The 15,760-nt window shown below is 33.7% G+C and overlaps 1 protein-coding gene across 1 annotated transcript in view; it reads left to right on the top strand.

The window, feature by feature from the left end:
• The window catches only part of LOC137920075 (uncharacterized), a 49,528-nt gene extending 34,082 nt beyond the window's left edge, over positions 1–15,446 (top strand). Inside the window, exons 31-48 of the mRNA XM_068763306.1 lie at positions 875–1,082; positions 1,505–1,600; positions 1,739–1,968; positions 3,518–3,734; positions 5,060–5,152; positions 5,880–6,103; positions 6,790–7,003; positions 7,205–7,300; positions 7,451–7,686; positions 8,669–8,882; positions 9,497–9,592; positions 9,752–9,978; positions 10,824–11,031; positions 12,068–12,148; positions 12,235–12,461; positions 13,115–13,337; positions 14,288–14,392; positions 15,153–15,446. Of these exons, the coding sequence (XP_068619407.1) occupies positions 875–1,082; positions 1,505–1,600; positions 1,739–1,968; positions 3,518–3,734; positions 5,060–5,152; positions 5,880–6,103; positions 6,790–7,003; positions 7,205–7,300; positions 7,451–7,686; positions 8,669–8,882; positions 9,497–9,592; positions 9,752–9,978; positions 10,824–11,031; positions 12,068–12,148; positions 12,235–12,461; positions 13,115–13,337; positions 14,288–14,392; positions 15,153–15,364 (3,207 nt within the window). The 3' untranslated portion in view covers positions 15,365–15,446. The remainder of the gene's footprint in view (positions 1–874; positions 1,083–1,504; positions 1,601–1,738; positions 1,969–3,517; positions 3,735–5,059; positions 5,153–5,879; positions 6,104–6,789; positions 7,004–7,204; positions 7,301–7,450; positions 7,687–8,668; positions 8,883–9,496; positions 9,593–9,751; positions 9,979–10,823; positions 11,032–12,067; positions 12,149–12,234; positions 12,462–13,114; positions 13,338–14,287; positions 14,393–15,152) is intronic.
• Positions 15,447–15,760: the final 314 nt, after the last annotated feature.

Below are 15,760 nucleotides of genomic sequence, written 5' to 3' on the forward strand. Positions count from 1 at the left end.
AGCGCTTACCTCATAGCTACTAAACTATTACACATCTTTAATCGCCGAGGAAAAAAGAAGAGGCCTGGTAGATTTCATGTAGATAGAACTAATTCTATATGTTGCTAACTAATTTGACTCGACAAAAAAAAATATTCCTTAAAGCCATTAGAACAACATTCCATTCATCCATGAAACAAAATATTGCGAACCGAAAGAAAATTAAAAACTACACTGAATTTAATCTGTTAAAATTTATATGAGTTCTGGTATAGAGATACGTTCTAAAAAGAACTATAAAACCATTGAAATGACTGAAAATAAATATATATATTTTATATATAAGTTATTTTAAAAATTTAGTGTCAATTGTATAAATTGAATTAAACATCTTTTGAAGGTCATAAAACCAAAAAGAAATGACTTTGACCATAACAATGAGATAATGACTAAAAATGTTATTATTAATATAAGAAACCTATACACTGACAGCGATAAAGAAGAATTTTTGAATTAGATTAGAAAAAAACTGTTACTTGCATTAAAAAAGTTACCGTGTGTAAACGTATCTTAATTTTTTTTACATTGACCATCTAATGATCGTCACATTAACACGGTCACGAAAGTATAATAGAAGGGTCACCATATAAATTTTATTCAGGCGATAGAATAGCTTCTCAGGGTTTTATATTTGAAAAAACCGCTGTTCCGCGTCTTAGGTATACGCAAAGAAACGGGACGATAACCAGTCGTAATGTTAATGGTCATCTTCTTTTGGCCCCTCCCCCCACCGCGAAACCCTTAGGCGCGGTACAGCGGTTTCGGTAGGACTAAAACATTAGTTTTAAGCTTGCTTTAAGCTACAATTTGTTAGTGTAGTTCTTGGTAATTCCAGTACGCAGGTCGCTGGCGATTGATTGAAAGCTATGCCTCGGACTTCCAATCGGGGGCGTGCAATGAAGCCACGTACACATTGACACCAAACGGAACAGTCGACGTTTACAACACACAAGTCATCAATCAAACTTTAGACACAATGATTGGATCTGCTGTATTAGCGACAAATGACAGTTCTGGAAAATTACTTGTCTCTTTCCCCACCAGTAAGTTCATTAGATAAATATTTTTTCTTTTAAAATTCAAAGCATTCGACTATCTTATAATGTCCTGTTTAAAAATTATAAAAACCGAAAAGCTCGAAAGCTATTTCAACTATCTCCAAACAAATTAATCTAAATGTGATAGATATATACAAGTATATTGAGAATTTATACTGCTAGGTTTTTGTTATAAAGAATTTTAGCATTTTCTTTACTTCTTGTCGAAATAATCTACGCAACTGAGTAAAAACTGAGTTTTTTATAGTTGATAACCAGCTAGAGAATTAAAGCATCAAGTCCGCTCTTTTATTCAAAATTTCAATGAATATATCTATACAAACTTACGATTGTCTGTATGTCATTTTTAATTAAGTCTTTCCTTTATTTAGTCACTATTGACACATTGTTTTTTTTTTTTATTCCAGGTCCTGAGCCCGCGGAATATTGGATTTTGGATACAGACTATGATTCCTACGCTTTAGTTTACACTTGTGTTAATATTAACCCAGAAAGACGAAGAGGTATAGACCTTGTTTAATTTATTATTATGCTTTCGTTCTTTACTACATTTTATTTTCCTAATTTAAAAAAAAAAGTATTAAATTTACAATGGGTGTTTATAATCTATATCGATATGACATATTTAAAACATGTTTTAGTATGGAGCTGGAAATTAAGCCGTACGAGACAGTTATCAAATGATGCCGTAATAAATATAGATCGGCTGATTAGTAATATCAATGTTCTGGATAACCGCTACTACCAGAGGATTGAACACAATGACAACAGCTGTTTCTACTATCCCACACCGAATCCGACCACCTCTGTCCGATTCCGGGGACAATGTGACGAAAGCATTCCCGTCGTTAGGAACTTCAACCTTACAATGGTATAGTATATTAATAATGTATTCTTTACGTGCTATTGTAACAACATATTTCCATGTATTATCATGAACCATAAAAAATCGTAAATAAGATTTTTTAGTGATAAATTAGACCTTAAAAATAAGTAATAAAATAAGTAATTCTACTGTATTAAGATAAAGGAAAAATAATCGAAAAAGATACGTACTCGTCTTGGTTTATATGTAGATCAGGACATGTTTGGAAACCTCGTAGCTTTAAAGTAAAGGATACCATTACAGGAGGAACTCTTTCTGATCCCTTTCTATCAATTTAGGTTCTCAACCCATTTTTCTCATTACACTAATGGTCACTGTAAATATTAGTATTATGTGGATAGTACTTTGAATATTATAGTATTATATATAAATGGTAAATAGATAGGGGCCCGAGTGCCGCTAGGTGGGTGCAAGCTTATAAATTGGCTATCCGAACAAAATGTTTAAAATAAAATAAAGAAATGTTAAACTGAGGAATGAGGTGAGGAATTTAAGATATCGAATGAAAAATAAAGGTTGAAGAAATGTAGAAAGAAACATGAAGTACGAATGATTATAAGAAGAATGCAAAAAGAAGAAAGAGCGAGCAAATAAAAGTAACATGGATAAAATTTATTAAATAAAATAAAACGACCTAAGTTTTCACTTTTTATAATTAAAATAAATACCGGAACGTGATGATTTTAAACGTGTCAGTTGAGATTCCAAATTTATTATAAGGAATTCTCACAAAAATACTCACACATATTATTCTTTATTTATGATTTAAATTCAATTATAATAAAAATAGTTGGTAAAATTAATGATATAAGCAAAATAACAACAAATCTAACACTCAAGTACATGGCGTATAATTGAATATCATATTTATTAGGTAATAAAAAAACATTTCTCCACGATATTATCCGCTTGCCTCGTCCGAGGCGTTACCTTTTAACCATTCATCATCATTATCATCATCAATTCAGTTGCAGGACATCCATTGCTTAACATAATACTTTCTTATACAATTCTTATAGAACTAGTCAATCCACCTTGTGCTTGGACGTGCTATACTACGCCTGACGGTTCATGGTCTTAAGTCTAGAATCAAAAGGTCACATAAGATCTGCGTGGCTAAGTAGATTATTGACAATCGTCTACGGATCTCGTCATTCTTAATACAATTTTAATCATTCAAGTTGTTACTAGTTAACCGTTGTGTTTGAAAGTAGATCTTTAACTGGTAAAGCAGACTTGAGTATTGAATTACGATCATTCACTGCATTTTTAATAACTGACTATAGGCCGCCATTAGATCAATTATTTAATCATGATTATATCAGCTGATAGACGCTCACTATAAGGCATGAGTTTTATTCAAAGATCGTTACTGTTAACGGTCCTGCGCTGCCTGTATTTAGTGACGTCCCGCGAATTTGGCTATCTAGTCGGTCTATTCAGTGGAATGCCTATCCAAGCTGTGTATCAGCTCGTAATAAAAATTAAATTAAATAAAGTTATTAGTTTATTTTATTAATGTGTTCGGTTTTAGTATATGGGTCGTTGGTATGACGTTGAAAGCTACCCACAAGGATTCCAAGGGGGAACTTGCCCCACCGCGACTTACACTCTCACCCCCAACGGTGTGGAGGTGTTGAACACTCAAGTTGTTGGCCAAAGATTGGACACCATATTAGCTAACGCTGTTCCTGCTTCAACAGATGGCTCTGCTAAATTTACTGTAACTTTCCCCATCGCTGGCACTAATGGTAATTATTTATTTCCCTGTTTATTATTTTATTTATTTAATAACAAACTATTCGTCTGGATTTCCACAGCTTAGTTCAATGATTCTCAAAAACTGTACTAAAAATATTTTTTCTCCGCGGTGTATTTGCCTTAAAGACATAGTTTTCGTTTATTGTCCATGGAAGGACACAAAAGCTTCGTTAACATATATGTAAAAACTTTAAAGACGAGAATACATAGCTTATTAGCCAGCAAAAAGCTTTCAAGCTTATACAGCTATTTCCAATAACTCTGTATAAAACGATTAGACAATCTGAAATACGTTACATTAATTATTTTTTTATTAAGGCGAATAATTTCTGGCAATAAAATCTTAGTGACAGATAGGAAATAACAATATTTTTTTGTATATAACACTTCGAATTTTGAAAATTTTTTTCTTTCTTAATTAACCTAATGTTATGCATTATTTCTGAAACAATTGAATTTTGGATAAAGAAAAATATATTTTTTTTAAATTTTAAAGCTCTTCTAGTTAGTTTTTTTTTATGTGACTTTCATGGCTATTTTTAAAATTTCTTATTGACAGCATCATTATTAATAAATAGAAATTAATATTTGCATAAATAATCTATTATTGTTACATTCAAAATTATGATTAAACACTGACAAAAAAAAGTTGACAAATATTAGTGTAAAAATAAATATACGGATTCTTTTCCGTTAACCGGGCGCAAGCAACAATTATAAAGGTAATGACTGTTTCATAGTGTTTAATTTTCTAAATTCATTCAAAACAAAGCACATTCTTTTCGTCAATTTTTGTCAAAGCACAAATTCTCCCTTGATTTTTTATTTATCTAGGATCAAATAAGAAGCAATCTCTTCGTTTAGAAAGATATATGAGCAAAGTGCAACCTGCGGTCAGAATGATTAGGTTAGGTTTTTTTTATAGCTCCGGCTTTTAGAGGCCCTCGGTTTACCATTTTATTATTTGGACAGGAACTTATACTTTCCATATTTTTAATTTTTGGTTTTTATAACGTTCTTTATCCAAACCTTCATTTTTTTACTTTTTTTTTTATACAATACACGCTTATATACAATTAGATTAGTTAAGGTTATCAACAAAGTTTTGTCTCGGACGACACGATTGGTCTCTTTGACCGGAACATAAAGCAGTCCCTCCATTACCGTCGGGTTTTTTGAACATCCAAAAAATAGGTTAAACAATAAATAGGTAAAATAGTTTTACAAAAAAAATATGTTTATTATAGCATTTGATTCCCAACTAATGCCATTTAAGCCCTACTCATATATTAAAATACTATTTTTCTTTTTTCAGAAACCATTAGCACTCCATACTGGGTTTTGGCCACGGATTATTTTAACTACGCCTTAGTCTACTCATGCGAAAATGAAAACGAATATCAGAGAGGTAGGTAACATGAATGAATTTTGCTCTCTAACGTTAAATTATATTCTTTTGAAATCCATATATAAAATAAATATTATTCATAACAACGCTGACGTGAAAAACGAATACTGTACATAAATATATTTAATTTCGTATTTAAAAAATAATGCGTCTACATCGAGCAAATCTTTTTATGCGCAATATGGTGCACTTTAAAAATCGAATCATACTGCAAGTCATAGTGCTCTTCCAGAAATATCTGTCGAAGGATATACCATAATCCACACCCTTGGGAGATGGATTGACTATCACAGCATAGTACGCAGAGAACACTCCCTTGGAAACTTGAACTTGGAAATGAACAAAATGTGGATGATTTAAAATTGTATCTCTGAAGTCAAACCCGGGACCTACGACCGCACGTGTCGTTCCTTTACCGTTGGACCACCGCTATTCAAATTACTACATTGTAAATGACTTTCACACCTATATTAACTCCACATACATATATAAAGTGTCGCTGCATTTCTTTGCCTGTTCTCGGACGTGACGAATTTATCATCCGAACAGGTGATAGATTCAACTTGACGTCAATAAAAGATAAATAAACCGTTAGTTGAATAAATAATTTTTGGACTTATTACACTGTTCATAGTTTTTATCCTTAAATTTATACATTACTGTGTTGTGGTTTTAAATTTCTTTTAACAACATAATATTTAATGAAAAATCTATTGTATTGCAACAGTGACAACCTGGAAGCTCAGTAGACAGCCAAGCTTAACTTCAGATGCAAATCAAGCCATAAATAACGCCATGGCTAATGTTCAAGTCCTTCGTCAGCAATATTTCGTCGAACGTGGACACACCGAAGAGAACTGTTTCTACTACCCCGATAATAACGGTGGACCTGTAATATTAGACGGAGTATGCGAAGAACAAACACCTGTAACTGGTTTCAACATTGATGCGGTAGGTTTCTTTTTATACTTAATAAAGTTCCTTGAGATATCCAAGAACTTCCCTTTCTTAGTTTGCGTAAATCTTAGTGCAGTCTTCAAGAGTTTTTAGTTTATCGACATGTATTGATCTTGGTTTGTTGGCTTATTTATATCGAAAATAGTAAAAATTCATTAAAAACTGCAACTATTAGGTTTCTGGACGGCTTTTGTAAATAGATCATCATTTTGAGCCGGTTGTAAATTCTTATGTAAATAATGTTAAACTAATCGACGATTTAAAAGTGTATCGTCGTTTCAGCCCATATACACCCACTCCAAGCCATAAGCCAACCCCTAAGATATCTATGGGGGGATATACCAATCGCCAATCTTGGCTGGTGGGATGGCAATTGCATTGTGATATTATGGTACGCAAAGGACATCGGTGCCTATTTTCTAAAACCTTCTTTGTAAGCAGTCGCAATCCTGTATCATGAACTGACAATGTGTGAATTATATAAAATTGTATACTAGGGAATTGAACCCGTGACCTATAATCGCAAAACTCAGCCCTTTACCACTGAGCTACCGCTGCTCAAGAGTGTATTTAAATGCCTAATTCAAATAAGGAAACGAAAAAATTAAGTTAGAAACAAATTTCGTTACTGAAAAACCTAAAAATATTAGGACCTAACTGACATCTTTTTTGGTTCACAGTTCAGAGGCATCTGGTACGAAGCTTCACGATTCCCATCAGAATTGCAAACGGGCCAGTGCGTTGCAAACGAATTTAACAACACCGGTCAAAATACGTTGACCATTTCGCAAACATTTATAGTTAATGAAAGATTGTCTACACTTACAATAACAGCTACAGCCTCCGCTGACGGACGAGGTGTTTTAAATGCAACAGTAACCAATCCTGCAGGAGGTAAGAAACTGTTCTTAGAATTTGTATTAGATAAAAAAGGTACTTCAGCCAATGCTATAACCATGTGAAGAGTAACAGTTCCATTCAATGAGTTGCTTTCAATAGTCAACGCATATGAACATCCAAAGATACTTGCTCCTTGGGGAAATATCCTTTACAACACGACTATATTTGTACTAATATATTTTACTTCACTTTTAGAAACATTTGACGCAACCGTCTACATACTGGCCACTGACTACACGGAGTACGCCTTGCTGTTCAGTTGCAGAAACCTCGCGAACCAAACAAAACAAAGTAAAATATTTTTTTTTATTTATTAGTTCTTATTTCGATCTGCTTCTAATATTTTTCTGCCAAACAATAAACCATACGATGTTTCTTACACAAACGAAGTATCCAGTAACTAATCTGTTACTAATATTTTTATTTTATTTTCCTTTCTAGTTTACAGTTGGAAGCTTAGCCGATCTCAATCCGGACTATCGCAAGCCGCTAATAATGCTATAGATACAGTCGTCACCAATACAACTGATCTATTTGAGGATTATTACGAAAGAAGTGATCAGAGCAGTAATGCTTGTTTCTATTACCCGGTGTTTGATCAACTTCCTGCAACAATTACATTACCAGGATTGTGCGATGCAAGCATACGAGCAAAACCTAACTTTAATGCAGCAAATGTAAGCATATTTTCCATTATCATCAGCGAACCCGATGAATCATCATTGTCAAAGTATTAACCAGATAGATTTTCAAAAAGACCAGTGGAAAACCGTCTGCATATTATCCGAACATCTTTACCATGGTATCCATGTCCATCTTGTATGTAGAAGTTTTACGCTAGCTAGCCTGTGGTCTTTACTACAGAACTTTAAACCCTCAACAACAGTCTGTTATACGCAACAGTTGCAACACTGCCTCTTTAACCTACAAATCTGCTGGGCTATTTATGTGATAGATCTGAATATTATTCTCTTCCCATTATCGAACAACTGAGTAAAACATATTGATCACTTGTCTGATGTACACAAGTCTGTATATAAATACTGAAACAATCTAATTTGGAACTGGTATGAAATTGAGCCCGTCTATAATGATGTCCCATAACTTAAAGATTCAAACACGCTCATATCTAAAAAGATCTTGCATTAAACCCGATGTGGTTTTTTGTGATCAATTTCACCGACACCCTTCAGTACCTTTTTACATTTTTATGAAAATTTGTCAAACTGTGACTATTTACAACATTAACCAATTTTTGATTTATTTTTAAGTATATTGAACAGAATGTTCTGTAATTTGCCTTGTTATCTATTTCCCTATTTTTCTAACTATTATAGTTTATAAGATTACGAGAAGCTAATAAAAAATTACTTTAATATGTTCGCTTCGCTAATCTATAATCACAAGAAACATACAAGCTAATTTGAACTTTAATCTATTTAAATTAAATCTATTGTCAAATACTCTAATACCATCTGAGCAATAACAAATTTTCCACAGCAAATTTCCTATTTCACCGCATTCTATATCTTACAAAACTATGGCTCTTTTCCTGATTACTTCATTATCGAAACTTCCAAACAAACAAGCTCATTAACGATGTAAAGTTCGTATTTATTAACCAACTTCTCACAATTAAACTATTTTTCCTATTGACAGTACGCCGGAAAATGGAATGAAATCGCTAGATATCCACACGTATCCCAGCAAGGACAGTGCAACAGACCCGAATATGTTCTAGGAAATAACAATGTTGAAGTGATTAACACACAAGTCATAAATAATACATTAGATATAGTAAGGGGATCAGCGGTTGTAGCTTCAACAGATGGAAGCGGAATACTTGAAGTGACCTTCGCTTTGCCAGGTGGAAGTAAGTATTATATGTTAAATCCTTTACTATTTTTTTTCTTAATGTTTAGTTTCTGTGTGATAGTTAACAAAACGAGAGAGACTAGTCTACTGTTTAAGTCAATAATATAGCCATCCAGAAATTATTTACCATTACCATAAGACGAGTACCTTAAAATTTATTTTCAAATTTGCTTCCGTTTAATTTTTGTTACTTCGACACATCTCAAAATAGATATCAGTAACTGCCAAGACAATTTTTTACCACAACACCTGTTCCTAGGGGGCGGCCGCCAGCTTCCTAACTGCAAATAGCGTGGGCGGACCAAAGTTGGATCCGGATCCATCCTTGGCTCACCTGTGGCACACGCTGCCATTCCAAGCCACATATTCACAAAATAAACACTATACTCGGGTAGAACGGTTTACTACGTGCGAATTCATCGTACAACTGGAATGCGTCTGTCCAGCTTCTGTTTTATTTTTAAGTTCACGGAGCCGAAGGCCTGATGAAGCTGTAAAAGCCTCCTGGGCTAACAGCATTAACTTCAACCTAAACCAAACTTTCAAATTCTTATTGATTTACCTTAAATATTATAAGTTTTTCTATAATTAATGATTCTTTTTTCATTTCAGTCGTCAATGTTGCCACATTGTACATCCTGGAAACCGATTATGTGAACTACGCTTTAGCATATAGTTGCCGTAACCTACCCAACGGAAATAGACAAGGTAGTAACTTAATATTTTTAATAACTTGTCACTATCTTTTCAATCATATTCTTTATTTAATAAATGTTGAAATTTTGCAATTATTCATTCTGATTTCGATCCATTCTTAAATTTAACTTATAAAAATACTAATGCGTGTTTTCTATAATGTTCTAACAGTACATAGTTGGAAGCTTAGCAGAACACTTACACTAAGTGCACAATCGAATACTGCAATAAATAATGTAATTAGCAACACCCAAGGTCTATTAAATGATTATTACATGACAACTGACCAAAGTGACGAAGCATGCTTTTATATACCTGAAGTTGATCCATCGCAAGCTCCGGTATTCAGAGGACAGTGTGAAAATATCGATGGTATCCAAGGTTTCGATATACAAAGGGTAAGTTTAAATACCATAAAAGTCACTCTGCGTTTGCGTATCCGATAAACATAAGTTAATTTTGTATAAAATTGTTGAGAAATCCTGAATATTGATATCTATTAATTTTTTTCTTTCGATGTCTTTATTTTCTCTCAGACAACTTCGGAGTTATCCTAATTAAATTGATGTTTTTACTTGTTGTTGTATTTATATTTATATATTATAATGTATTTTTTATTAGTATACATTAGTATGTTTATAAGTACGTGTTGACTGCTTGTTTTACTGCCTGTTGAGTGATAAGACCACTTATTTAGCTTTTTTCAATTATATTTATCTATATATATTTCTTTTTTGACGTGTAACATTAAATAGGTAAATAATTCAGACTTCTGGAGATCATTTAAATCATTAAGTTTAACTTATTTCGATCCAATGGTGATAAATTTGATTTTGATCAGGTTTATGAAGTTATTACAAGTAGAAAGATATTCTTTCCTAACTGAAATGAAACACTATTGTGTCATGACATGATAGATATGCGAACTATCCCATACGGAAAGCTTGCATTTGTAAAACTACATAGCCATTTATAAATCCGCGGAAATAATAACAAATAATTTCATCAGTAGCTCTACATGAATGGCTATGATTGGCTGTTGTTAAGACTTTTGTCAACGCGATGTCCTGTTGATGTGGCGCTCTTGAATGTTAAGTGTTACTACTGTCAGGTTTCACGGGTTAATTGTGCCATAATGTGCCATTGCAGCTTCTAGAGTGACAGCAGGCTATGTAAAAATTCGTTATACTGTTAAATATATAAATAATATAATATAAAAACCATATTTTCATCTTTGTTTTAGTATTTGGGTTGGTGGCATGAAATCGAACGATACCCAACTGACGAGACGGTCGGCGATTGCCTCAGCTCAGAATTCCGTGCGTCTGGTAATCAGTACCAGGTGGTCGATACCGGTGTGTTTGGTGACAATGCTGTAGTCAATACTAGTTCTTTGACGGCGACCAACAACGGCAGACTAAGAAAGACGTTAAGTAATGGAAGAGTTATAGGTATGTTTTATATTTGTTTTTATTTAAATAGAGTAATTGTTCCTAAAGCGCTCGAGATGCTACCTCAGACGTCCACAAAAGATTTGACAGGGTTTATGTTGGTGTTATAGATGACCTTCATTTTTCCAGTTGGATTTATTTCACCTATCAATGTTAGCAGATAATGTCTCTGGTCGGAGACTGTTGTTTTGATACCGTCTAATCTTCACATTTTTGTCGAGTTTTTTTTGCATGGGATCCAACAAAACTGGGTAAATTTTGAAAGTAGGTTATGTAAAATTCTGGGAACCTGTAATTAAGATATAGTTTGTCTTTCGACGTTTACTATATTATATGCCGCTTATCGAACGCACAAGCAATAATATTATTACATACCTAGAGAATTAGCCGCATAGATATCAATTAAATAAAGCGCTATACGGGGCTCGAGTATAAATGAGTTTATGACGATGGTATTTTGTTACCAGCACTTAGATCAATATCTCCCTTCGCATCTCTCTCTCTCTCTCCCTCTTCAGCGCTCTCTGTCTCTTTCTATCTCTATCTCTCTCAGACTCTTAGAACGTGTGTGTGTTTGTGTAAAGTGTTGGTATTAAAAATAATAAAAATTAGAATCAAACTCCCACAAACGCATACATTTCATCTTCATCATTTCAACCGTGGTACATCCACTGTAGCTCCATCACAGATTTCCATTAGGAGGCGTTACACGCTGCCTGCATACACGTTTTTACACAACTTCAATGAGGTTCACTGTACACCTTGAGCAAGGACGTCTTACTCTGCGACAATCCGTTCCTCCGTCTCCACTCTTACCTCAAAGCTGCAGCGGCCATCTGTTTTGTCCCCTACCACTTGTCAAAACGCTGGACTATATCAGTTAGTTTCGTTCGTGTGCACATATTAAGTAATAAAATAAATAAAAAAAACCATTACTACAATCACTTTTTTCAGTGCTTTGTACTTCAACAATGGAAGCCCCGGAAGGTTAATATATACGTATACTCATCATTTTATGTTTTATATATTGTTACAGATATCTGGGTTTTGGCCACCGATTACGAAACCTATTCTCTCCTGTATTCATGTGAAAACATCGATACAGAACATAGGCGAGGTTCGTGCTAACCTTTCACTCATTTTATGTTAAAAATATTTAGTTCTAAATTTAAAATTATTTGAGTTTTAATTAAATAATTTCAGTATGGAGTGCCAAGCACAGCAAATCGCGACAATTGAGCGCAGCGGCGCAGAATATCATGGCGCCCATTATCGCGAACAACAGTGTTCTATATCCTCAGTTCTATCAGACGGTAGACCAGAGTGATAATGCCTGCTTCCACTACCCTGAACAAACTGGCCGTCAGGTCATTTTACCCGGTCAATGTGACTTAAACATCCCGGTCTTGCGAAACTTTGATGCCACCGAGGTACCATATTCACGTTTTTTATTTTTATTTTTATTCAATTTGCCGCAATTATAATAATTTCAGTAAGCTTTTTATTGTTTAACATAAGCCTCCTCTATAGATTTTCTATAGAATCAGTTCCCGACCTTAAGAAGGTTGGACAGACCACCTTGTAGGCCTGTACTTCTGAACTTTATACAAGTCTTAATTTATCTATGTATACATATATATATATATATAGGTATCTTAAAAAAGGTTGTAGGCAAAGGGCCATCTGCGCCTTGCCCCTTTGCACCCACCGAAGTTGCAAATGCTACTCGGGCAGCATCGCGAGTCACGACAAAAAAAATTAAACACATCCATTGCTTTAAAGCATGTCTCCAAGTGATCGCCTTCTCACTTGACATTCTTGTTAACAACGATATAATTGACTGCGTTCTTAACGCGAGTAGCACTAGATAAAATGGCGGTCAAGCCAAACGACCGTCACAAGCGTCAAATTTGAACCATTTTAATTTTGGAATTCCAAATTTAAAACTTATCAGTTTTGACGAGACGTAAATTTTATCATCGATTGATCGCTTTTGTTACTTATTTTTTATAATTAGTCGCTCAAAACTCAGAAACAGGCCCTAAACGCAAATGAAATATGAACCATATTTTTCGTTCACCAGTACACTGGCACGTGGTACCAAATCGAACGGTATCCGCAAATACATGAAAGCGGCACTTGTACGGGAGCCCGGTACACTTTGAATGAAGCTACGGGTGTTGTTACTGTACTCAACTGGGAAGTCGTTGATGGTGTCTTAGACACCATAGAAGGAACAGCAACCGTTAATTCGACTGACGGTAGCGCAAAACTGATTGTCACTTTACCGGATAGATCTACTAATGGTAAGTCGTACTTTCTAAAACATTTCATAAAGATACCTCCTCCTCCTTGCTTCATAATCCTCATTGATCGACGAATTCAGTTTAACGAACCTGCGTCATCGGTTGCGATTGTCGGCTACATGCATCTAAAACTTTGCTATATATAGTGAGGCAGATTTAATCCGTTCAGCGCACTGGGCTTTCTTTTCTTAGTCTTTTATCTTCGATATTATCGATAATGATCTTTGAGGGTAATATGACCACAATACTCAAGGACTCTTTAAAGATAAATAGATAAAAGCCTCGTTGTCACACTAAGTTCCTAAAGTATTAAGACGTTCGTTCGTTCGTCAAGCCTTTGACAGAATGCTCCAGCGCCATGTAACTTTTTGCACAGAAACTATAATTAAAATAATAAATTACGTTTTTATTCAAACATTTTGTTATAATCAAAGAAAACTATTTTTTACGCATTATTTCACGGTTTATTTATATTTACATATTCCTATTTTCCTATTTTTTTAATGCCTTGCAATACCCATATCTCAAGAAGGGCTGTCGTGTTATACGTACATATTCATAATGTACATATGTCATAGTTTCAAATTCATTTATTATTGTTATATACGTCTGTTCTAGATAAAACGATATACGGTGCCGGTCGATCTTGCAGTATCACAGATAATTTTCATTTCTCGTATAAATCACACAGTTAATATATGTCTGTAATACAATATAAATGTACATATAAATATACACACATGAATGATAATTTCGCAACGCGTTACAATGTATGAAAATGAAAACAAATTTTAGTAGGAGTTAAATATATTGTGTCATGTATTGATTGATAACTTTGAAATAAGGCTTATTTTGTTGTGTACACCGTCTAGGCAATGACTTTTAGCAGCAGAAATTCTGTAACAGCAAGTATAAAAAAATTAATGCAATATTTATAAAATATTTTACAGATACAGAAGCAACAGTTACCACAAGACTTTACGTCCTTACTACTGACTACGTATCCTATTCTTTGGCCTACAGTTGCGTAAACGTCGACCAGTTCCATAGAGCAGGTAAGTCCCATTCTATTCAAGCGCACACAGATAATATCTACAAAGCTTGCCCCAATGTATTCAGGAAATAATAGATAAGAATAAAATTGAAAATGATGATTTCATATACCTATTCTTTTTCCATAGATCTAAAATCATTTTCTAGCTATTTATAATTATTTTTCTTTCTCAATCTCTCTAAGTTACTTGTTACAATTAAAACATTGAGGCGCTTCAGCTTTTACGAAAAGATTATTATTCTGCAGGGAGTAAACGAATATACATTTGTCACTTTTGACATAAGGAGTGTCGACTTCATTATTAATGTCAAAAATGACATATATGGCAGAAAAATTGTTATCGGGCAACATTAGTATAGAAGGAAGTAAGGGTTGACATTAACAGGGAATGTCACGGGAACTGTCAGATTTGCAATGTAAATCAAACGTTTTCAGTGCTATATCCCCACATATATGTATTTCTTAAAACTATGTTAATGATGAATATATTAAATTAATCATTTAAGCTGGAAGCATAAAAAGATTGTAACGAATAAAGGAAATTTAATAAAACATAATTTCATTTTTAGATAGAAATAAAATCACCTACTTCGTTAATTTTTAATCGAAACCATTATTTTCTCTAATTTTAATTATATCACTATTCAATGGTTATTTTTCCAATATACGAATATTTTAGGCTATGGATGATATTATATTTTAGAACTAAAAATAAGATTGATTTTATTTTCGTAGATTATTTTAATAAAAATGTTTTACAGTTGGTGTATGGAAACTCAGTCGCACTAGGACTATGCCCACAGCTGGAACGACAGCAATAGATACGTACATGGCAACCAGAAAAGAACTACATCAACCCTACTTTGTTCAAGTTGAACAAAATAATGATTGTGAAGAGCCCAGTTCAGCTATTTTAGTCAAAAGTAGTATTATAGTAATGCTAGTGTGTTTAGCTTTGCAAATGTTTAAGTAATAAGTGATCTTACCATGTCTTAGACTTAATAATAGTCTTTTTATTAATACTTTTGTAATAACTAAAATAAATGTTTTTAATATTAAACAGAAATATGGTTTCATTTCCTTACCTGAAACTTCTACATAGATCAAATTAATTAAAAGGAGCAGAAAGATATATTTACCTTTTAAGGAATAGAGAGATTCTCTATCCCAACACCTAAACCACGTGCCTAATCCAAACGCTTGTATTGACAAGATTACATGGCGCCATTCCCGCGGTTATGATATACTAAAAGGTTTCAACAAAGCGGCGTATCAAATTGCGTTTGTTGTGACATCATTTACCAACAAGGTGTCTTGTCGCAGTGTCGTTCTACGAAGGGCGGTTCGTTACGACGGTGTTTTTGAAGGC

The sequence above is a fragment of the Battus philenor genome, unplaced genomic scaffold (genome assembly GCF_028537555.1).
Source record: "Battus philenor isolate CCGP_79_NKW_IND1 unplaced genomic scaffold, ilBatPhil1.0.hap1 SCAF_17, whole genome shotgun sequence".
NCBI lineage: Eukaryota > Metazoa > Arthropoda > Insecta > Lepidoptera > Papilionidae > Battus > Battus philenor.